The sequence below is a fragment of the Artemia franciscana genome, chromosome 4 (assembly GCF_032884065.1).
Source record: "Artemia franciscana chromosome 4, ASM3288406v1, whole genome shotgun sequence".
In the NCBI taxonomy this organism is placed as follows: Eukaryota; Metazoa; Arthropoda; class Branchiopoda; order Anostraca; family Artemiidae; genus Artemia; species Artemia franciscana.
In genome coordinates, this window is record NC_088866.1 from 48,549,033 (window position 1) to 48,574,267 (window position 25,235).

Below are 25,235 nucleotides of genomic sequence, written 5' to 3' on the forward strand. Positions count from 1 at the left end.
CATTCGGCCAAGTGCTGGTGCCTCCCCCCCCTCTATGGGTCCCATGACTCAAGCCTTTTATCCAAGAATAACAACACATACAGAATAACTACTTTATATTATTAGAACCTGTATATTCGAGTATTGTTCATTTGCATTTAGAAACCTTGCTAAAGTATATTTTCAATTATGTAGTTCCATCAGTTTAAAGCTAAAGCGTTCCTGAAGAAACTAAAGTTGTTTTTTATTCCAGGCCGAGAGATAGATCAAGCAAAGAATGTGAAGTTTTATTTGACAGCTTAAGAAAGTGGAAAAGTCTCGATCGTTTTTCTGTGGGATTTCTAAGGAGGTTATCTGCATTTGCGTACCTTGAAGAGCTAGGAGATGGTGTCACTCGTAAGTCTTTATTCTTTCCCTACGTTTTTCGTATATAGAGCTAATAGGGATAGGAAGTTATCTGAAAACAGTGATTAAAATACAAGTTAGGCCGTATGCCTAATAGTCGTCTTCAGCGAAAAAAAAATACAATAAAATATAACAAGAATCTAGTGACATTTAGAAACCCTGCTATTCAAGTTGCGGAGAGTCAACTTAAGGACCAATTCCTGAACATGTTGATAGTCACCTAAAGATAACCTCCTATGCTTCTTTACAGTATGTTCTCTTCTCCATGGCTAGATAGTAGCAACGGTATCGTCCAGCCTTAACGACTAGTAGTTATGTAGCCGAGATATTTGCTTAGATTGTATTGTAATTGTTGTCTTCAGAAAATTCCTCACTAAATTTATATGTTTTGTAAGAGAGAAATGCAATATAATCTCCCTCGTTATTTTTATTGTTTTATCAAACTAAACAGATATTCATATTCGTCCTATAATACCTAGCTAAAGAATTGATTGTATATCAAGAAACAACTCCAACTATTCAAATAATAATGTAACTATAAGCCACATGTCACGTTGCATAATAATAGTTTACAAATATAAGGATCTTTTCGTGATGCATACACCAAAAATTAAAGCGTATTTTTTATTCGTTTACTCGTGGATGTCTACACTGGTTTAGACTATCGCTATTTCTGCCTTTGTAATAAGCACTAACCCGTGGCCACGAGATAATTTTGAATGTAGAACCGTCGATGTGAGTTTGTTTGAAACGTCGATGCCGGTTCAAAAACTTCTCTTCCGCAAAATTTTACTTTTTATCTACTCTTAGTCCAAGAAATTAACAACGATAAATCTTTTTGAATAAAAACAAAGCAACTAACTTAAATATGTGGTATATGCAAAACAAAATTTATATAACAATGGTTATATAAATTAACAAATTAATTAGAAATTAATTTGTTAATTTCAATTAAATTAACAACGATAAATCTTTTTGAATAAAAACAAAGCAACTAACTTAAATATGTGGTATATGCAAAACAAAATTTATATAACAATGGTTATATAAATTAACAAATTAATTAGAAATTAATTTATTAATTTCAATTAAATTAACAACGATAAAACTTTTTGAATAAAAACAAAGCAACTAACTTAAATATGTGGTATATGCAAAACAAAATTTATATAACAATGGGTCTTTAGCAGTGGTGTCAAATAGTTCGTGGTAACGAACTGTGGTTTGGAGCGACCCGGCTCAATAGTAACCGAAACTCTAAAAAACGGAATTTTGATGCCAATAATTACATCAAAAGAATTGCATATTAATGCTGATTTTAAATATGTAAGTTTCATCAAGTTTAGTCTTACCCATCAAAAGTTACGAGCCGGAGAATATTTGCCTTATTTTAGAAAATAGGGAGAAACACCCTTTAAAAGTAATACAATCTTAACAAAAATCGCACCATCAGATTCAGGGTATTAGAGAACCATACTGTAGACGTTTCAAGCTCCTATCTACAAAAATGTGGAATTTAACATTTTTTTTTGCCAGAAGACAGGTTATGGATGCGTGTGTATTTGTATTTTGTTTTTTTTCCAAGGGTGATCGTATGGACTCAGTGGTCCTAGAATGTTGCGAGAGGGTTCGTTATAACGGAAATTAAAAGTCCTAGTGCCTTTTTTAAGTGACCAAAAAAATCGGAGGGCACCTAGGTCTCCTTCCACGCCAATTTTTTCCCCTAAGTCACCGGATCAAAATTATAAGATAGCCATTTTATTCACTATAGTCGAAAAACCTAATAACTATGTCTTTGGGGAATACTTACTCCCCCACAGTCCCCATGGGAGGGGCTGCGAGTTACAAAATTTGACCTGTGTTTACACATACTAATGGCTATTGGGAAGTGCACAGACGTTTTCAGGGGGAGTTTTCGGTTTTGGGGGAGGGAGAAGTAGACGGGGGGGTTACATGGGAGGATCTTTCCTAGGAGGAATTTATCATGGAGGAAGAGAATTCCAATGAAGGGGGCGCAGGACTTTCTAACATTATTTAAAAAAACAATGAAAAAATGAATATGAAAAGTTTTTTCAACTGAAAGTAAGGAGGAGAATTAAAATTTAAAACGAACAGAAATTATTACGCATATGAGGGGCTCACGTTCTCATAATACCTCGCTCTTTACGCTAAAGCATTTTAAGTAAATTTCAACTATTTATTCTACGGCCTTTGTGATTCAGGGGGGACGAAATTCAAGTTTTAGTGTAAAGAGCGAGGTATTGACGAGGGGGTGAACCTCCTCATATACGTAATAAAAACGTACACACATAGTTACGTATATTCATAACTTACGTATATTTTTTACTAATGAAAACGTTCGTTAAAAATTAAAAGTTCTAGTTGCCCTTTTAAATAATCAAAAAATTGGAAGGCAACTAGGCCTCCTCTCCCACTCCTTTTTTCTCATAATCTTCCGATTAAAAATATGAGGAAGCCATTTAGCCAAAAAAAAATTAATATACAAATTTCGTTTTAATTATTTATATGCGGAGAGCCAAAATCAAAACATGCATTAATTCAAAACGTTCAGAAATTAAATTAACTTTTTTTTTTTTTACTGAAATTAAGGAGCGACATTAAAACTTAAAACGAACAGAAGTTACTCCGTATATCAAAGGGGCTTTTCCTCCTCAACACCCCGCTCTTTACGCTGAAATTTTTTACTGTTTAAAAAAGTAGTGTTAAGAGAAAGAGTCAAACTTTAGCGTAAAGAGCGGGGCATTGAGGAGGAAAAGCCCCTTTCATATACGGAGTAATTTCTGTTCGTTTTAAGTTTTAATTTCGCTCCTTACTTTCAGTTAAAAAACCTGTTTTTTATTTAATAACGGAGGAGGTCGAAACTCAATCATCTCTTGTCTTAGTCTTTTTCTTTTACAATTTTTTTTTATAAACTTTCTGAGCAAAAACAAAAAACGTTGTTTATTATCCTTTTGCGAATTTTTGACTGAGAAACTTATGTTCCATATTAATTCTTCAAGCTATTTGCTCTGAAATTTCGTCAAAAGTCTCCAAACTGGTATTTTGTACAAACAATGTACGTGAAGTTGAGTTTCATGGATGAAAGATGATCACCAAAGGTGTTTCTTGGGGCCAGCTGGCTCAACTCAACTGGGGCCAGAATAAAAGTAAAAAGTCCTCGAATAGGATGAAAAGGGGCCATAAAGAAGGTTTAAAGATTACAAGACCTTTGTGACCCTTATCGGATGCTAAAAAAGAATCTGTATGCGTATACAATCAGTATAAAGGTGTTCGATGCCATTATTCATTCATAGGCTATTCTTTATCTATTGAGAAGTGCAATAAACATTCTTCCTTGTGGTCTCTTGTGAAATTGTCAAGGCAGTGCGTCCATACTGGTGCGGCTAGGAGGCCAACTTGGCAACTCCATCACTGAGAGGGAAGGTGTGAAAAAGGCTCTGTGCTACGTCCAGCACTTTTCAATAATGCCATCCGAACCGTTGCTAAAACTATTCCTCCATTCCTGATTAAGCCCTTTATTGATGCCAGCCATCTCTGTTATACAGACGACATTCTTCTACTATCAGACAATCTCTAAGCTCTTCAAATTGCAGTTAATATAGTCTGCTCTCGTGTCAGGGAGATTGGGTTTCAAGCCGGCTCCTCTAAAACTGAGCTTCTTGTCTGTGGTCGCCTCAACAAACTGCCGTAGCTACCAATATTGGCCTAGCAACTATTTCCAAGCTGTCTTTTCTGAAATATGTTAAAGTTACTAAAACACTTGTTGTCTCAGCATTGAAAGAAAAGCTTTGTAAAATCGTATAGACTGCGTACTCAAATTAAAGGGCAGTTGTATATTCCTTCCATATTGGACCAGCTTGTGGACAGGTTCAGTAAATGTCGAGAAAATATTGTCAACTTTCCACCTATTTGTGTAGCATAATTGTGTTGTCTAAATGACTGAGGTGTTATTTTTCTCGTGAGTTTTTTCTTGATAAAGCGTTCATTTTTGTTTAATTTCTTACATATTTTTACTCCTCTAAGGGAGTTTCACACTTGCAGGGAGAGTAAAAATACATTATTTCAGTGATCACAATTTTGTGAAAGAACGCCAAAAATTTCAGAAATAGAAAAAAAGCATCCAATATTTCGCTGGTAAATTAGCGTAGAAGGTGAATTAGAAGATTTTACTAAGCAATGTTATACTTATTATAAGAGCGTGTTGAAATTCCCCAATTTTGCTTGCACAAGAAATGAAAAAAATGTAAAGCGGAAACTGAATATATTATGTTTAGGATTTTGTTATATATTCGGATACGGTTTAGCAAAAATTCCATTTTTATTAATTTTTTTTTCCAGTTTACCGAAAAGGTGACCGAGGCACAAGCTGGTACTTGATTTTGTCTGGGGAAATTGCTGCAATACCCTACCGGGACCAAAATGAGGCAGTAAGTTAAATCCTTCTTTTGAAATTTTATCGGTTTCACTTATCATTTTTTTCGCAACTTTTTATGAAAATTTGACTTTCCGCTACTAATCCTAGGCAAAGACTAAAGTAGCTCCCACGGATCATCGTTTTTGTCAACCCCTTCGTAGTGAAGGGATAGTTGTATATAGGAAACTTCGGAGGAATTTCATTCGATTAGAAAATTAAATTTTTAGAGCGCTTATTGGTTGTCGGAAGCCGAGTCATTCAAACTTTATATCTGTCTATTTTATAGGAATATTCTCTTTAAACGTCAGTAAAGAAGAGCCACTCCGTGGGAAACCAAAGACATAGAACATAGTATATAAATAGGAAATGAGAAATATTCTCACTGAAACTGGGTGACAACAAAGCTCTGGGTATCAACTCTACCCCCGTCCCCAGAGACTTGTTGGGGGCGTTTATGATGTACCACCTTCACTTTTCCACCCCTGTTCTGGTAAACATACGAATAAAATCTCTTAAAAATCGTTAAATGATAAAAAAACAATATTTCTTAAAGAAAGCAAAGAGAGAAGCTATTTCTCGAGCAGAACAAAAAATAAAAAAATAAATTATAACAAACAACGAACTAAAAGTCAAAAGAAACAGATATTAGACTCCATAAAAAATGAAGCCAATAATGAACTTACAATGTACCAAGAATAAAACTGATATTCAGCTCAAACTCAAAACGAACAGAAATTATTAGATACACAAACAAGGAAATCCATCCCCCTTGCACCCCAATTATAGTTATAAAAAGTAGCTATTAAAAAACAGACATTAAAGTTACAAGAAACTGATATTAGACTTAATAAAAAATGAAACCAATAATGAATTTATAATGTAGCAAAAATAAAACTCATCTTCAACTCAATTTCAAAATTAACAGAAACTATTAGATGTTTAAACTGGGAAGTCGTCCCAGTTTAAGATTAAGTCATTAAGTCTTAAGTATTAAGTCGTCTCTCTTGTACTCCATTTACATCACGAATGTTTTGTAGTCTTTTCGAAATTGCTGCAGATAATATGTATGGTAAGATAATATGTAAAGATGAGATGATAATTAGATATATGGGTGAATAGTTAAACAATATGTCATTACTAAGATTTGTTTCGGCGGGATATGTTGTGGTTTTTGTATAGTTTCAACTCCTCTGGCAATTATGGAAGAAATAGTATAACTATGGTGCCTCTAAGACAGATAAAAATCATTATAATTCCAAAATAACTATAAAAACTGTTTGGGTTTGCATTCTCGAGCGCTACACTTAACACTGTTGTTGTGGGGTAACAAAAATTAGAGCAAAAAATATTCCATTCAACAATCAGTAACTTATTTCTATACTATATACTTGCTGGCTGCAGTCCCTTCAAATACTTTACATATTTGTGTTTCGAAGTCAAAAATTCCCCTCAAAAGACTAGATGCAGCTGTAATCGGAGCGCGTGAGAATGCATAAATTAGACCAAGGGACTAACCACTCGGATTGTTCAGGAGGGATTCAATGAAGTATTAGTTAGTTGTAACCGGTTTAAACAAAGTCTGGATAATAAGGAGCGTGCAGACACCAAACTGCCAGTTAATAAATATATATATATATATATATATATATATATATATATATATATATATATATATATATATATATATATATATATATATATATATAAAATTATGTTGCATAAATAATTACAAGAAGAATTGCTAAGGATAACCTATGTTATTTTGAGTGAGAAGCCCCTTAAGTTCAACCTTCTCATGTTATCTAGTTGAAGCGACGAAGAAAACTGATAACATTGTCTTTGACCGAGCTGCCACTCCTGAAAAAGAATTGACTAGGGAGTAAAATGCTAGGACTTCCGCTAGGCCGTAAATGTAGCAGGCAATTAACTTATTGCACAAGCTTCCCAGATCGCATAACAACACTACCAATATTAAGAGTCGTTGCTGCTCTGAAGAAGGTCATATTTACGTTGATGCAAAGGAAACTCAGGTTCATAAAACTTTAAACCTACTCAGCGCTTCATGAGCTTATGGCCCTAACCCACACTAACAAAGGAAAGAACGGAACCGTTCGGCACACACCTTTTAATGGGTATGAGGACACTTTAATATTTAAGCATTGGAATGAATAGAAAGCAGGGATTTTATATACTTTTTTGGAATAACTTCATACTTATAATAAGCTACAAAGCGTTGCTTATGCTAATTTTCAGTTTTTTTTTTTGGCTCTGTAAAATTAGTAATTAGTTAAACTCTTTTTCAAAACTTTTTTTGTACCCTTCTCCCCCCCTCCGTACAAAATCCTGGATACAGCCCTGCCAATCGATGTACCATCATGCTGTGATCTATATCTATGACTTTAACTTATCTATGGCTTTCTGATTCTAAAATTCTTTGAAATAAACATCCAAACAGATTTTTGAAAAACAAAAACGATCAAGTAAAAAACTCAAAATTTAATATATCGAAACATTATCTCTAAAAAGTTTAATTTTGGAGTTACTTTTCCTCTTCCATTTGTTTACATCAATTTAATAATTTATAGTTAACGACAAAATAATTTATTACTAGCTGCGTGGATTTCCCAGGAAGAGTACTTTCAAACAACGGCAATAGAGTAGCCTATTGTATACTCCTAAATATTTAAGTCGTTTAGACAAAAAATATTTAAAAAACAATAGCTAAGAGCTCATATGGCACTTGTGACGAGGCGAGAGGAGCTAAGAGCCAAGAGATCATATGGTATGAGCTCTAACAAAATTCTATGAATCAATAGATTGATTTAAAAAGGAAAATAAGAGGCTTAATTCCGGTCAAGATTTAAAATAAGAGATCTGAGTCACAAAGTCCTTCTAAATATCAAAATTCATTAAGATCCGATCTCTCACTCGTAAGTTATAAATACCTAATTTTTTCTAATTTTTCATCTCCCTTTTGCCCCCCAGATGGTCGACTCTGGGAAAGCGACTTTATCAAGTCAAATTGTGCAGCTCCCTGACACGCCTACCAATTTTCAACTCCCCCCAACGTCATCAGATCCAGTCGGGATTTAAAATAAGAACTCTGAGACACAATATCATTCCAAACATCAAATTTCATTAAAATCCAATCACCCGCTCATAAGTTAAAAATACTTCATTTTTTCTATTTTTGCGAATTAACCGGACTCCCACTCCCCTTCAGATAGTCAAATCGGGAAAAAGACTATTTCTAATTTAATCTGGTCCGGTCCCTGATACGCTTGCCAAATTTCATCGTCCTAGCTTACCTGGAAGTACCTAAAGTAGCAAAACCGGGACCGACAGACAGACCGACAGACAGACAGACCGACAGAATTTGCGATTGCTATATGTCACTTGGTTAATACCAAGTGCCATAAAAATTTATAAAAGTTGTCCATAAATGCACAATCATGTAGAACAAAATGTATAAATGTTCTTGTTCTATATTAAATATATAATGTATAAGTGTTCTCATTTATATCAAACAGTTCGTGGTAACGAACTGTAGTAAGGAGCGACCCAGCTCAATAGTAACCAAAACTCTAAAAAATGGAATTTTGGTACCAATAGCTACATCAAAAGAATCGCATTTTAATGCTGATTTAAATATATAAGTTTCATCAAGTTTAGTCATACCCATCAAAAGTGAGGAGCCTGAGAAAATTTGCGTTATTTTAGAAAATAGGGAGAAACACCCCCTAAAAGTCATAGAATCTTAACGAAAATAACACCTTCAGATTCAGCTTATCAGAAAACCCTACTGTAGAAGTTTCAATTTTATATTTTTTGCCAGAAGGCAGATCACGGATGCGTGTTAATTTGTTTTTTTTTTTTGTTTGTTTTATTTTCCCAGGGGTGATCGTATCGACCCAGTTGTCCTAGAATATTGCAATAGGGCTTATTCTAACGGAAATGAAAAGTTTTAGTGCCCTTTTTAAGTGACCAAAAAAATTGGAGGGCACCTAGGCCCCCTCCCACGCTAATTAATTTTCCAAGGTCAACGGATCAAAATTCTGAGATAGCCATTTTATTCAGCGTAGTCGAAAAACCTTATAACTATGTCTTTGGGGATGACTTACTCCCCCGAAGTCCCCGTGGGAGGGGTTGCAAGTTCAAAACTTTGACCAGTGCTTACATATAGTAATGGTTATTGGGAAGTGTACAGGCGTTTTCAGGAGGATTTTTCGGTTGGAGGCAGGGGTTGAGAAGAGGGGGATATACTGGGGGAGCTTTCCATCGAGGAATTTGTCATGGGGGAAGAGAATTTCCATGAAGGGAGCGCAGGATTTACTAGCATTACTTAAGAAAAAAAAAAAACAATGAAAAAATAAATATGAAAAAGTTTTTTTCAGCTGGAAGTAAGAAACAGCATTAAAATTTAAAACGAACAGAAATTATTACCCATATGAGGGGCTCACCTCCTCCTAATACCTCGCTCTTTACTCTAAAGTATTTTTAGTAATTTCAACTATTTTTTACTGTTTTAAAATGTAGAGTTAAGAGAAAGAGTCAAACTTTAGCGTAAAGAGCAGGGCGTTGAGAAGGAAAAGCCCCTTTCATATACGGAGTAATTTCTGTTCGTTTTAAGTTTTAATGTCGCTCCTTACCTTCATTTAAAAAACTTGTTTTATTTACTTAATTACTATTAAACGTCAACACACACACCTTAGCCATAGTTCCGGCCACCTATCTATCCGCCTATATAAGTATCATTACTCCTTCTCCCCCTAACCCAAGAAAAATAACCCACAGTCATTTCCCTCAGCCCACAAGCCTCATCCACCAGCTTTCGACCTGGGTAGGCAGCACAGGTCACTCAAAGAGAGGAGAGAGTCACCCCCAGCCATCAGCAGTAAGTGACACTTGATCCTGAAATAGGTGCTAGCAATGAAAATTCTTTCCCCATCTCTGATGGATCAGCAAAGGATTTTTTATTCGTCCCAGTTGGCAATTAATATGCCAGGGGGATTAAGCCTCATCCCAGCATTGAATTTGGCGGTCATTAATGGCTTCAATCCATCCAATCTCGGGACCGTATTCCAGAAAACACCCTACCTCATGGTCAGACATGGGGTAGAACGGTCCGTGGCTAGACGGTGACAAAAATGAGTCATGGTAGGCCCCTATTGCTCCTGGGAGACCGTGATATGGCAGTCATTTCCCTCCCCCCTCTAGCTCATTGCTTTCAGTGAAACAAGCTTGTTCCAGTTAAAGTTTCTTCAATCAATACTTACCAGTGTCTCATACAAGAACAAGATTGAAATAACATATCTATCTTTTGTCTCTTGATGAATTATTATTTATTTTAATTTTGTTCTCCTAGCCTTAAGTAAAATCTTTTACAATTGTTCTTGCGCCGTCTAATTAGAAGTCTTTGCATCTAGAGGGCTGTATTTAGGAGAAAGTACGATTGTACTAGTAATTAATAAGAGCCTTTTTAATTGACTTGAATTTGACTGATTTGAAATTTCGCTTTTTTGGCTCTTATTTTAGTCGTATAGCTTGGAGAATTTAGACGTAAAATGATGCAAGTTTTGTTTTTAAATTATATCGGTAGAGGATACTATTGTTTTGGTAATGGAAAGAAGGTAATTATGCCTCTTGGTTATTTTAATATATACCTCTCAATTATTATGCTAGAAAATTATTGATTTAAATATTTTAATTGCTATTAGGTCTTCATTATGAAATTTGGACGCAAAGTAATTCTTCTATTTCTATACCCAAAATTTAGACATAAAGTATTTTTAAAATTATATTTTTATAGGATATTTCGTTTCTGCAATGGAAAAAATGTAGTTATACCGTTGAATTATTTATAATTGTGACTCTGTATTATTTACGTTTTTTTGTGAATCGTATCAACTATGTAAAATAATAAATCAATAATAATTTAATTATAGGCTCCTTTTCGGTTTAAATAAAAAAAAAAATAATGATCAATAGTTGTTATTTAGTTGTTTCCTATTTAACAACTATAAAAAGATGTTACTGCTGAAACTGTTTTCTTGGATGTAAATTTTTTCTTAAAGCATATTTAGTCATTTATTTATAGTTAATGTGTAATTATATATATTTTCTATACTTTTTATTCTTGTTTGGCTTCAAAAATCTAAGATTAAAGTAAAATTAGAATTATTTTGGTTTAGGAACTTTTTTTCTAGCAGAATAAAGGTAATTTATATAGATTGGATAAATTCATGCCGCTCCCTATTCGGAAAATAGAATACTACTCACTTCGTAGATACTTTGAAAAATCAAAGAAACGCAGTTAACATGTCTGTTATTTTCCCCAGAAAACTATATGCTCTTTTATTTTCCACGCGTGTGACCGCAGGGACTTCGGTTGGGTTTATGTCCCTAGGAAATTCTATGTGTTTTATTTATTTCTATAACTCTTATAATTTTCTAACTGTTTTAAGAGATCCCCAGTGGAACTTTGACCCTCTCCTATAAATTCCTGCATATTTTCCTATTAAGTTGGGGGCCGAAAGATTTTAATCTAATGTTTTGTGTGTCAACTTCTTTCCGTAATTGATATTTCTCAGGAATATTCAAAAACAAAATGTTTTTTCTTATGAAGATAAAGAGCAAACTTTAAATATAAAATAAACAGTGATCGCTAAAATATCAAGGGCAATGACAATTTCCCTTCTCTCAACACCTTAAACAATTTATGTTAACAAACTATAACCAAACAGCGACTCATGTGAATGCTAACCAAAATTAAAAAAAGCTGTATGAAAGTATGTTCATGAAAAGAATTTTTAATTCCAGAAATGTAAACATCATTATGATGTTTACATTATGATTTTTAGCCGAATAAAACTTGAATAATTTTACAGAATGGGGGGGGGGTCCTCTAAAAGGAGTGGTATATTAATGGGAATTACATCATCGTATTCAGAATGTCTATGAAGTTTCTGAGTGTTTCCAAGGTTTCAAATTTCCAGGAACAAAAAATAATCGAAAACTTGCACGAAAATTAACAATTTTTGTTTTTTAATTTCTTTGTAAAAAGGAGATCATGGCACAGCGAGGTGGTATTTTGAGTCATTTTTAGCTTAAATAATGAGTTTGGTCTCATAGATGGCCAAGAGGCTAAAGGGCAAAAATTCTGAGAGAGCCGCTTGAGTTGGACTATCTTAGAGCTATTTATAGCCTTCCCATTTCAAATATTATAATGTCCCATCGATAAAATAAAGTGAAAGAGAAATATCAAGATAAAGAAAAACAAACAGGACTACGGCCAGTAGAAGGAAAAGACAAACTAAAACTATGCGGATATTTAGCCTTTATAAAACAAGGCGTCTTCAACGCTAAGAAACAAAGATACAATCTAAAATATCCTAAAATTAAATAAAATTGTTGCTGCTGTGATTGGGGCTAAATGTGATCTAAAACTAAAAAAAAACAATATTTATATATACAATTGTTACCACTGTGATTGAGATCCACAGAAGCTAAATAGAGGTGCTTCAGTGAGACCACTGAAGCAACTTCAGTGTTCAATCGCTTCAGTGTTATAACTGAAGCAACTCTATTTGGCTTCCGTGGTTCTGAAGAAGCGCTGAAAATGCCTTTTTTTTTATACAAGCAAAATATCCGTATAGTTTTAGTTTGTCGTTTCCTTCTTCTGCCGTAGTCCTGTTTGTTTTTTTATATTTTGCGATTTCTCTTTCTCTTTATTTTTCTCCTGACTGGCAAGTTTAGCTTTAGATCTTTCAAATGCCCATAGTGTCACATTTGTCCCTAAAAATTTATGCTGAGCATGTAAAATAATTGGTTAGTAAAGACAATTACTTAATTTAGCTGAGCTAATTCATTTGAGGATGCGAATATTTATGTACGGTGGTGAACCGTTGAGCAGCAGTTTTTAGGGGGGCTCCTTAGGTGGAGTAAACAGAAGCCTTAAAAAGAGCATTTGGGTCCAATTTATCCAACTTTCCATTAACAAATATTTCATTAAAATATGAAATGCAAGAGGGGGTGGATAAATTATCTCCCAACCTCCCTTAATTGTGTGAAATATTCTGGACTAACTCTACAAATTCGGTGCTGTGAGGCAACAGTTTTACCAACTTGGTGCCCTAAAACAATGTTTATTCGGCCATTTTAGGCCCAACCCCCTCCGTTCAGAGACTTTTTAAAAGAACTTATTCAGAAATTTAACAATTTTTAAAACTTTATTATTTAAAAATTAAACTGAAATATAACAGAAGGATGGGGAGAAGCCTTTTCTTTCCTTTTCCGAAACGTGTGGGCCTTGCAGAGGGAAAGTACTAATTTTTGTCATTTTGTGGTGGAAAAAAGTTAGTCCAAGTAGGAGCCAAATACAATTGAGCGAAGATAGCTAATTGACTTTGAATTGTTTAAAACTATACAGATAGCTTACAAGTTTCAGACCTTGCACCAGAAAAGTGTCTCCTTCTATCATTTTACACCACAAAACAAAATGCTGGTATGACAAGATAGAAATTGCGATTAACTGAAATTTCTGGGATAGCAATTCTGGGATAGCCAATCAACTTCGAACTATGAAGAAACTATATACATATCCTTCCTTCTCAGCTCATTCTTCAGCATAGGGCAACATGCAGCCATGAATATATGGATATTTCATAAAAATGAAGGACTGTTGTACGGAATATATATTAAATCTCAGGAGGTCACCAAACAGTTCGTGGTAACGAACTGTAGTAAGGAGCGACCCGGCTCAATAGTAACCAAAACTCTAAAAAATGGAATTTTGATACCAATACCTACATCAAAAGAATCGCATTTTAATGCTGGTTTTAAATATATAAGTTTCATCAAGTTTAGTCTTACCCATCAGAAGTTACGAGCCTGAGAAAATTTGCGCTATTTTAGAAAATAGGAGGAAATGCCCCCTAAAAGTCATAGAATCTTAACGAAAATCACACCATCAGATTCAGCGTATCAGAGAACCCTACTGTAGAAGTTTCGAGCTCCTATCTACAAAAATGTGGAATTTTGCATTTTTTGCCAGAAGGCAGATCACGGATGCGTGTTTATTTGTTTTTTTGTTTTTTTTTTTTGTTTTTTTTTTTTTTTCCCAGGGGTGATCGTATCGACCCAGTTGTCCTAGAATGTTGCAAGAGGGCTCATTCTAACGGCAATGAAAAGTTCTAGTGCCCTTTTCAAGTGACCAAAACAATTGGAGGGCACCTAGATCCCCTCCCACGCTAATTATTTTCCCAAAGTCAACAGATCCAAATTCTGAGATAGCCATTTTATTCAGCGTAGTCGATAAACCTTATAACTATGTCTTTGGGGACGACTTACTCCCCCACAGTCCCCGTGGGAGGGGCAACAAGTTACAAACTTTGACCTGTGCTTACATATAGTAATGGTTATTGGGAAGTATACAGGCGTTTTCAGGAGGATTTTTTTGGTTTGGAGGAGGGGTTGAGAAGAGGGGGATATACTGGGGGAACTATCCTTTGAGAATTTGTAATGGGAGAAGAAAATTTCCATGAAGGGAGAGCAGGATTTACTAGCATTATTTAAAAAAAAAACAATTAAAAAATAAAAGTGAAAAAGCTTTTTCAGCTGGAAGTAAGGAACAGCAATAAAACTTAAAACAAATAGAAACTATTACCCATATAAGGGGCTCACCTCCTTCTAATACCTCGCTCTTTACGCTAAAGTATTTTAAGTAATTTCAACTACTTATTCTACGGCTTTTGTGATTCAGAGGGTCATTCTTAATGAATTGGGATAAAATTTAAGCTTTAGTGTAAAGAGCGAGGTACTGACGATGGGGCGAATCACCTCATATATGTAATAAAAACATGAGAATACGAAAGTTCTTTTCGTAAGCTAATTTATAAGCTACGTAAATCTTTTACCAATAAAAAGATAGTTCTAGTTGCCTTTCTAATTAACCAAAAAATCGGGGGGCAACTAGGCTTCGTCCCCCGCTCTTTTTTTCTCAAAATCATTCGATCAAAATTATGAGAAAGCCATTGAGCCAAAAAAAAATATATGCAAATTTCGTTTTGATTATTCCTCTGCGGAGAGCCAAAATCAAAACATGCATTGATTCAAAAACGTTCAAAAATTAAATAAAAAGAACAAGTTTTTTTAACTGAAAGTAAGGAGCGACATTAAAACTTAAAACGCACAGAAATTACTTCGTATATGAAAGAGGCTGCTTCCTCATCAACGCCCCGCTCTTTACGCTAAAGTTTTTTACTGTTTTAAAAAGAAGAATTGAGAGAAAGAGTCAAACTTTAGCGTAAAGAGCGGGGCGTTGATGAGGAAGCAGCCTCTTTCATATACGAAGTAATTTCTGTGCCTTTTAAGTTTTAATGTCGCTCCTTACTTTCAGTTAAAAAAACTTGTTTTTTTTTATTTAATCTTTTTAAGGAACGATTTTTATCTTAGGAGCATTGTTTCACAAAACTTAATTTTGAAGTATAGGTCAGCGATGGGTGGTCAAATTTACTTATGAGGGGACTCATTTTATTGAAAATGGTAAGTTTGAGTTTGTATTTTAAGAGTCAAGATTCATTGAACAGAAACAGACTTTGTTGTCCTTTAAATTCCCCAGAGACATCTGATCAAAGTTTTGAGATAGCTATTTTATTCAAAATTGTCCAAAAACTAAATAACCATGTCTTTGGGGTTGACGCAGACCCTCGACATCCTCAAGGGGCTGTAAGCTGTGCCACTTGATCATTTATAATATATAAAGATTTTATTGGAAAAAAGGGATACATTTAGTCCAGAGTTTCCGAGAAGGTTCAGGGCATTAAGGTGATACTTTCAGTAAATACCGAGAGGGGAGTCGAATAAAATTAATGCGCATTATGTGCACACTAAGATCCATTTACATTGAAATTTAACTGAAATGGATATTAAAAGCGTATTTATGACAATAAGATTCGAAAGATTTTTTAAGTAAGTTAAGCGATGAGTAGCATTGAAACATATAGCAAAAATAATAGTTCTATTTAGCCTATAGAGGGACGGCTAACCCCTCAAACTTATGCTGTTTGTGCTAAAATGCCTTTTTTTTCCTCAGTGCTTTAAGAATCAATACTCTTACACAAGAGAAGAGCACCGAATTTTTGGCTCAAATGTTCTGAGAGATAAAAAATAGCGACGAAGACCACACTGCCTTTCCATAATAAACAAGTACAACGTAGAGACAATAGGGAAAATTTCAAGACAGTGGAAATTATTTCTGTAGATATTTCGGCCCTATGTCCAAGGGCCGTCTTCAGCACAATACAAGAATAAGAGAGAAACTATATATATATATATATATATATGTATATATATATATATATATATATATATATATATATATATATATATATATATATATATATATATATATATATATATATATATATATATATAAAAGAACTTACATCAAATTGTGAGGATTAAAACTGAATAATTAAAAACACTTTTTAAAAATACTTTTTTAAAAATAGCCCTAGCATCCTTACTTCAACGAAGTTCAACCAGGACTGGCGAAAAGAATGAAATGAGAATATTATTTATTTTGAGATTAATTTCGATTGATTCTCGAACCACCTGTTTTATTCCCAAATCATTACTAATGAATGAAGAATTTTCAAAAAGTATCATGTGGGACGGATTATTAAATATATGCCAACCTAAAGCAGAATCAAAGGAGTTGTTGGAACTATTTGAAATTAAGGCCTTGTCTATGTCATTTTTATGCTGTTGTAACCGTTTGTCTAGATTCTGATGGGTCCTGCCGACATAGTACTTTCCGCAATCACATGGTATTTGATAGACCCCTCTTTGGCCAGTAACTTTGGTCTTATCTTTACCCGAGGTTAAGAAATTGATGATTTTAAAATTACTGAATATATGCTCCAATTCATATATAAATGCAGAAATAAACTTTATCAGAGATATTCTTTTTGGTAATGGATACCCCATTCCTTTTGTCAATAAAATAATTAACCGTAGAATTAAAAGACATTCTTGTAAAATCGAAGAAGATACTTCACAATGTGAGGCTACTGATAAGCCCTCAAATATTGTCTATCTTCCGTATATCCCAAAGATCACAACAAAATTAAAAAATATTTGCAAAAAAAATAATCTGTACGTAGTTTTTACTAGTAATTTTAAAATCATCAATTTCTTAAACTCGGGTAAAGATAAGACCACAGCGTCGTTTTTTCCTTATTGAAAATAATTTTTATCTCAAACAGTTTGTGTTTATTCGTCATAGGCGCACGCCATAGGAAATTATATAGTGCTACCTTTCCGTTCCCTCCCTCTCATAGCCTCTAAACAGCTTGAAAATCATTCGCATTTTTACTGAAAACGCTTTGTGTTGTATTATAGAAAGCAAATCATAAATTACCACAGAAAGCAGTAAGGCAAGATATGTTTAATTGCTTAAATATATAAAAGGCTTTTGCAATAGACTAAGAAAGGCAAAATCTGAACTGTGATAGTCAAGTAATGGTATTTCTAAAGTAGCTTTTCTCTCTTATTTTGTTTTCTCTGAAGATTATGCAATTATTCTAATTATTCTAATAATTATGCAATTATTCAGTTTATCACGCCTTCAAATAATGAAAGATGCTTCCTTTTGTATGATTTCTCATCTAACCACAATTTCATGTTACTCACTTAACCTTTAGCTCTGTTGTTTGAATTTTAATTATAGTTGACTTTCAACTTTAGCTTCACTTTATTTGTGTATTACATAAAAAAACAAGTTTTTTTTAACTGAAAGTAAGGAGCGACATTAAGACTTAAAACGAACAGAAATCACTCCGTATATGAAAGGGGCTGTTCCCTGCTTAACGCCCGTTACGCTAAGGTTTGACTTTTTGTCTCAACTCTACTTTTTAAAACAGTTAAAAACTTTAGCGTAAAGAGCCGAGTTTTGAGGAGGGAACAGCCCCTTTCATATACGGAGTAATAAAATCTCCCTGGAAACGTTTGTACACTTCCCAATAACCATTGCCATCTGTGTTAAATAAATAAAAACAAGCTTTTTTAACTGCAAGTAAGGAGCGACATTAAAACTTAAAAAGAACAGAAATTATTCCATGTATGAAAGGGGTTGTCCCCTCCTCAACGCACCGCTCTTTACGCTAAAGTTTGACTCTGTCTCATAACTCTATATTTTAAAACAATAAAAAACTTTAGCGCAAAGAGCGAGGCGTTGAGGAGGGTTTTCCCCTCTTCAATACCTTGCTCTTTGCACTAAAGCTTGAACTTTGCCCCAATTCTTTAAAAATGACACCTGAATGACAAAAGCCGTAAAATAAAAAGTTATAATTTCTGAAGTATTTTAGCGTAAAGAGTGAAGTATTGTGGAGGAGACGAACCCCCATAGATACGTAATCATTTTTGTTCGTTTTATTTCCTAATGATGCTCTTTACTTTACTAATGCACTTTACTTTGCTGCTGCACTTTACTAATGCTGGCAATTTTTTGGTCGCCTAAAAAGGACAATAGAACTTTTAATTTCTGTTAGAATGAGTTCTCTTGCGACATTCTAGGACCACTGAGTCGATATGATCGCCCCTGGGAAAAAAACAAAACAAAAGAAACAAACAAATAAACACGCATCTGTGATCTGTCTTGTGTCAAAAAATACAAAATTCCACATTTTTCTAGAGAGGAGCTTGAAACTTTTACTGTAGTGTTCTCGGATACGTTCTCGATACGATTCTCGATACGATTCCGATTCTCGATACGATCACCCCTGGGAAAAAACAAAAAAACAAATAAACACGCATCCGTGATCTGTCTTCTGGCAAAAAATACAAAATTCCACATTTTTGTAGATAGGAGCTTGAAACTTTTACTGTAGTGTTCTCGGATACGTTGAATCTGATGGTGTGATTTTTGTTAAGATTCTATGACTTTTAAGGGTGTTTCCCCCTATTTTCTAAAATAAGGCAAATTTTCTTAGGCTTGTAACTTTTGATGGGTAAGACTAAACTTGATGAAACTTATATATTTATGCAATTCTTTTGGTGTAACTATTGGTATAAAATTCTGTCTTTTAGAGTTTCGATAACTTATGAGCCGTGTCACTCCTTACTACAGTTCGTTACCACGAACTGTTTGATTAACTACATGATGTTAAGTTAATCTGTCTCTTCAACTTGATTTAATCCCTTTACTTATAGAAAATACAATATACCCTGCATACCCATAAACCGAATTTTCTTCCGTGGGATTGAGAGGGGATGGAACTTCCAAAAAACATAAAAACGTTGCAGATTATATATGAAATAAAGGACGGCTATCTGACAAATCATAAAACCTCAAGGTGAGAGAAATGGGACAGAAAGTCCCCTCTTACGCCTGTGGACGTATCTGACAAATCGTTAGCGGTAGATTGCCTACATTGGATTAGATATTGAATTAAACACTGTTGTATCCAAAATCGTGTTTTTTTTCAATATGTCTGTAGGAAGGGTTGAACTAACAATAAAAATACTTTCGGAACAATATTAAAGCTTATGTATAACTATAATTAAAAGACATATCGCCAAAACTTTTTTACTTTTAAGTGTTCAGGTGGTGGGACAAAAACTTCTTCTGTTACCTCAGTAGGTCTTTTGTCATTACGAAAGACATGTCGCCGAACCTTTGTTTCTTAATTTGTTCAGGTGGTGGGACAAAAAACTTCTTTTTCTTCCAGCGACTTATCTAGTCCAGGTTTTTGATTTTTCAAACATATGGTAGGCATTAATAACCTTATCCATGTAAAAATCCTAAACCTAATAATCATCGCTATCATTTTCAATTTGTTGTTTCGGTTTACCTGACCTGATCCATGTCACAATCCAAAACCTAATAATCATCGCTATCATTTTCAATTTGTTTGTTTCGGTTTACCTGACCTGATCCATGTCACAATCCAAAACCTAATAATCATCGCTATCATTATCAATTTGTTTGGTTCGCTCTACTCGGCTTGTTTTTCGACACTATGACATACATATCGCTGAACCTTTGTTTCTTAACAAAGGTATGGTAGCCATTAATGAGCATATGCATGTCAAAATCCCAAACCCATGATCGCTATCATTATCAATTTTGACACGTTTTGATTCTCGTTGTTCAGGTGGATTTTTATTGACTCCCTCGCATATTTGATGTCATATGTCTTCTAACCGCGTTTGTATTTGCCTTTCATTTTTATTTTTGACTTGTGCACATAAACATGTCTTCTAACCACATGTGTTGTTTCTCTTCGTTTTCATCCTTGACACTCCACCGTTTTTCTTCTAACCGCGTGTGTATTTAGTCTTCATTTTCAGTTTGACTCGCTCAAATGTTCGATGTCACATGTCTTCTAACTGCAAGTGTCTTTGCTTTCCGTTTTCATTTTTGACAGGCCACCGCTTTTCTTCCAACCGAGTGTACCTTTGCTCTTCATTTCATTTTTGATATCCTCTAACTGTTGTTTTCACATATCTTCAAACCGCTCGTATTTTTGCTCTTCATTAATTAGATATTCGTTTTTGGATATTGATTAAATAAAAAAACAAGTTTTTTTTCAACTGAAAGTAAGGAGCGATATTAAAACTTAAAACGATCAGAAATTACTCCGTATATGAAAGGGACTGTTCTCTCCTCAACGCCCCGCTCTTTACGCTAAAGTTTGACTCTTTCTCTCAACTCTACTTTTTAAAACAGTAAAAAAATTTAGCGTAAAGAGCAAAAACCAAAATTAAATCTCTTAACAAATTTTCTCGGATTTCTGACCTACCTAAATCCTTTTCTTTTTATACGAGTAATATTCCAAAATAATAAATATATGCGTGTGTGTGTTTTTGTGTTCGTATGTGTTATTGTGTTTAAGAATTAGGGACGAAGTACTGCTAGTTAACTATATACTTAAAATATCACCCTGAAGTTTTGTCTGTTGAATTTCTTTTTTAAAGGGATCGCCAGATTAGTTTTCAGGAAAAACGTCTCAGGGAACAATGGCAAATCAAAGTGTAACAAGGCTAAAGTGTAACAGAGAACAAGGCTAATCTGACCGTAATCCGATTCTATGTTTTTGCTTTATTTGCTTGGCAAAAAACAGCACAAGTAAAAATGACTTCCCAGAAGGAGGGTTGTAAATGTACTTTTAGGAATTAGCCACTGACATCATGTCAGATCTTTAACTGAGCGGTTGTAAAGTTACCCGATCAGTGCTGCAACCCGTCTTTGAGGCCCTGTTTTGAATCCTCCATAGTAATGCCCGTGAAGTTCTAGGTGGCCCTGTAATAAGTTCGTATCTATACTCGACAATATGCTTGTAGGCATACAGAGTGATAATCGAGTTGAATATTAACAGGCTCTTGGACCAAAAAATTACACTGCGCTTTCTTGCACAGAAGGATCTGATAAAGATGATCACAAAGAAGAAAGGGCTGAATCCCAAGAGACCTAGTTTATAAGTTCTCTTAATAGTTTCACCTTTGATGATAAAGTCAGATACCGCCGCGAGACCTCTGATCCGGTAATTAGGGGCTCTCCCGGTTTGGATGCACTAGAATCGACCGTCCAGGCATCAGATCATTTTGCTATTTCAAGTAGATCCAATTTTAGGGATAAGGAAGCTTTCACAGGGTTGTCTTTTTTATACAGAGCTGCGTGGACCTTCGTAAAATCTTCGGTTATCTTCGGAAAAATACCATAAAATTCCATTGATGTTGTCCCTATGTTGTTGAAGCATACCCTAAAAGTGGTAGGCCAAATATATTACCCCAAGCAATCCTAGCCTTCATGAAACACTCACTGGAAGTAAGACCATCCATATGGGAGATGGAGTGGGCTGCTTTCTCTCTATAATTGACTTCCACTTGATTTCACCTTCCTTAAACCCCTCACACCGTTTGTACACCACCCTTTATTTTGAATTTTGGTGCCTGGTGGTGGTAATATTTTGATTTATGTTACTAGATATCATATAGTTTAACTGCTTTTTTGTGCTTCTAGAATTTGCATCCTTCCCTGGGTTTCTACCCTCTGCCCACACGCGAAATATATTGCTGCGTACTTACTGAAGTATACGAAAATTTTCACTTGTGAAAAAATGTAAAAAATATATAGAACTATAGCAAAAAAACAAAAAAGGAGAGACGTGAAAAAAAGACAAAAAGGATAAAAAGTGAAAAAAAATGAACAAATTAAAAGGTGTACTGCAAAAAAAAAACAAGTATAAAAGTGTCACCCTTGGAATGAAATTAAATAAGAAAAATTATGTAAAATTCTGGAATCAGAATTTAGTATCGTCGTTGTCTAAACTAATGATTTGCAACTACCAAAATCGCAAACTTTTTTAATGTCAAAGGACTGTTCCAGCTTGAATTGAATATATGTTACGAAAAGTATTAACGTCACGTAAGCATTGGCTTTCTATTACAACGTGCAAAAAAAACCAAATCTTTTGGGTCTAAACCTTCCAAACCTTCTAAACCAAATACTAAAACCTTCCAAATCTTTAGATTTGTTCTCATTTAAATACTATTAGACATTGTTTAAATTTGTATAATAGAAAACTAATAACCTTTTATTTATTTGAACTATTGGTAATAATTATTTTTGTAATGCCCGTACACTTTTTTGAGAGAGAGAGACACTTTTATTATACATATCATGCCTATACAAAAGAACCACATTAACCACTTTAGAATGTCAAAGACTTGTTAGTAGTGTCTGATAAACATTCAATGAACAACAATACCGCCTACATTAACAAAAGAATTTGAGTAAAATGAGATAAAAAGTGGGAAAAAGAAAACAAAATGAAAATAAAGAAGAAGAAGAGAGAGAAAGAGAGAGAAAACAATCTTCCTACTTAAAAAAAAGAGACAATAAGCCATCCCATTTAAAAGATTTACCTAATCTCTTCCCAGAAGGTGGTTCTTCAGTCTACTCTTAAACTGGCTAACATTTTCAGATAACCTTATACTAATTGGTAAAGAATTCCATACTACTGGTCCAGCAAACCTTGGACTAAAACTTGCCCTCTGAGAGCTGCGATACTCGTATACCAAATCATCCATATTTCTACTCTCATAACTATTGTATGAAGAATTCCTTGTAAACAATCGCTTTTTTTAAAAAGCGTTTGTGTCAAACGCTTTTTTAGAATCTATAAAAACTGATAAAATCATTTCACCATTTTCCATTGATGCATTCAGAAAATCAAGAAAATGCTGCATAGCATGAACAGTAGAGTGGCCTTTCCTGAATCCGAACTGACTATCACTTAAAAAACCATGTTTTGTTAAACGTGCATAAAGCCTTTTCTGATAACTTTTTCGGACAACTTTGAGAAAACCAACAGAAGAGAAATCGGTCTCCAGTTACATGATCTGTCTTAGAGCCACTTTTGTGTAGAGGAATCACTCACAACTCTTTAAGTGTTTGCGGGAATTCTCCTGATTTCATGGATAAATTAATCAAGTAAAAAAGGCCTAGTAGGAGGTAAACCATAATAAGCTTAAATGTCTTAAGGTTTATACCGTCACTACCTGAAGTTTTTCAACTCCTGCATATTCGTTTCTTCGTCTCCATTATTATATTATTCTCAGGCCTCTATCATCAAAGAAAGCTTCCTCACTTGTTACTTGACTCAGTGGCTGGTCTTCCTTTTGAACCACTTCACCAATCGTCGAGAAGTAGGTACCAAAGTGATTCACAATGCTCTGTTTGCCTTTGTAGACTTTTCCATCCACAATTAGTGAAGTCGGTGTATTTTTCTATTTGTCACTACTCGACAATTCTCTCAAAACCTTCCATGTTCCTTTGAGTTCCCTTTTGTTGCTTCAAGTTTCGATTCATAATAGCTATTAATGCAAAATCTTCGTAAAGTATTCGCTTGATTTCTTACTTTTTTGAACTCTTCAAAAATATCAGCACTTTGGCAATCTAAGACGACTGATACGATAGATTTCTCTTCTTAATCATCTCAATAAGTTTCGGTGTAACCCAAGGCTTTCTCGGTGATTCCCTTGTATTCCTCAACAATTTCAGTGGACATGTTTTATCATATATAGGCTGAAGAATATTCATAAAAATATCAAATGCATGGGAAGCATCGTCTGTCTCATCAAAGACTGGTTTCCATGACACCTTACTAAGCTCCTCAGCAAGGTTTTCAATATTCTTCATCTTTAATTGACATATTTGCTTTTTTCCTACCTTTTTCTTTTTGGCATTTACTAGTGGCACAGAAGCTACAACTGGGAGGTGATCCAAACATGGGAACACTAGAACATCAGCAGATCTAGATTTCAGGTACTTCGAACTAACAAAAATGGTACCTATTATAGTTGCTGAATGACAAATTTTACGTGTCGGGACCCAAACAAGTGGAAATAAATCATTTACAACCATCAAATTAAAAAAAAATCAAAATTAATAACATGTAAATCATATAAATCAAAATTAAAATCTCCCATACAAATAAAACCCAACTGGCTAGATGCCGCAGCTCTCATTAATATGGCGAATCCTTCCGTGAAATCCTCCAAACGAGCACTTGGTGGTTTATAAGCCTCACTTACAATATTCTTTTTTCGAATTAGTTGCCAGTTCACTATTTTCGTAATAAATAGTTATAGGTAGTAATTTTGGGTAGAGTTTTAGTTGAGATGTTTTCAGCTATCTTGGAGAATTCTTAAGCTGGGAGAATGAGATTTCTAGCTTTCCCTTTGTCTTCAACTTCCCTTTTTTTAGGTCTTGGCAAAAAAATTTGAGAAGACAAGTCTATAACTATCTTAACCTTGGAAAGATTTTTTTCCATAATTTTGGTTTGAGCCTCTTCTTTGAAACTAATTTCAAAAATCCAATTTAAACATTTTACGTAAGATTTAAAGTCGCATCAGGACCTTGTTCCAAATTTGTGACACACTTAATATTGAGATAAGGATTAAACAGAGTAATTATGCTAAAAGCACTTTTTTTTGGTGACTAATATGTGCCGTAGATCTATTTTGGAAAGTTTCAATTTATATCACAAAGTTTATCCAATGTCATCAAAGTTCAGTGGGGTTTGGAGAGAGACAGGGCAGAATTAGTTATTTCAAAAGACTTTTTATACCAATAGTTCATGGCTGTAGACCTATTCCTGACAGTTTCATTTCCCAAAGAACAACTTTCCAAGATAATAAAAGCTTTTCGTCTAGAACTTTAACTAATTTAGTAGCAGCTGAGAAAGTCTAGACAAAGTCTCATTTGATCTCATAGATCGTTGCTTGGGTCCAAACACCAGTATTTGCTACAAAAAAGAAAAAAAAGAAAAAAGAAAAAAAAAATCTATTTTTATCTATTTTAAGAAACTATGAAAATACCACTATTATCTTTATTGTCTTTCAATTTTCT

At 34.2% G+C, this 25,235-nt stretch overlaps 1 protein-coding gene across 3 annotated transcripts in view; it reads left to right on the plus strand.

Annotated features, from left to right (window-relative positions):
• LOC136026532 (rap guanine nucleotide exchange factor 4-like) overlaps positions 1-25,235 on the plus strand; it is a 788,659-nt gene that overhangs the window by 39,095 nt on the left and 724,329 nt on the right. For 2 of the 3 annotated variants that reach the window (XM_065703199.1, XM_065703201.1), the window contains exons 2-3: positions 233-375; positions 4,744-4,832. In XM_065703199.1, coding sequence (XP_065559271.1) covers positions 233-375; positions 4,744-4,832 — 232 coding nt within the window. Of the gene's footprint in view, positions 1-232; positions 376-4,743; positions 4,833-10,368; positions 10,450-25,235 lie in introns of those variants that run through there. The other variant, XM_065703204.1, reaches the window with a different exon arrangement.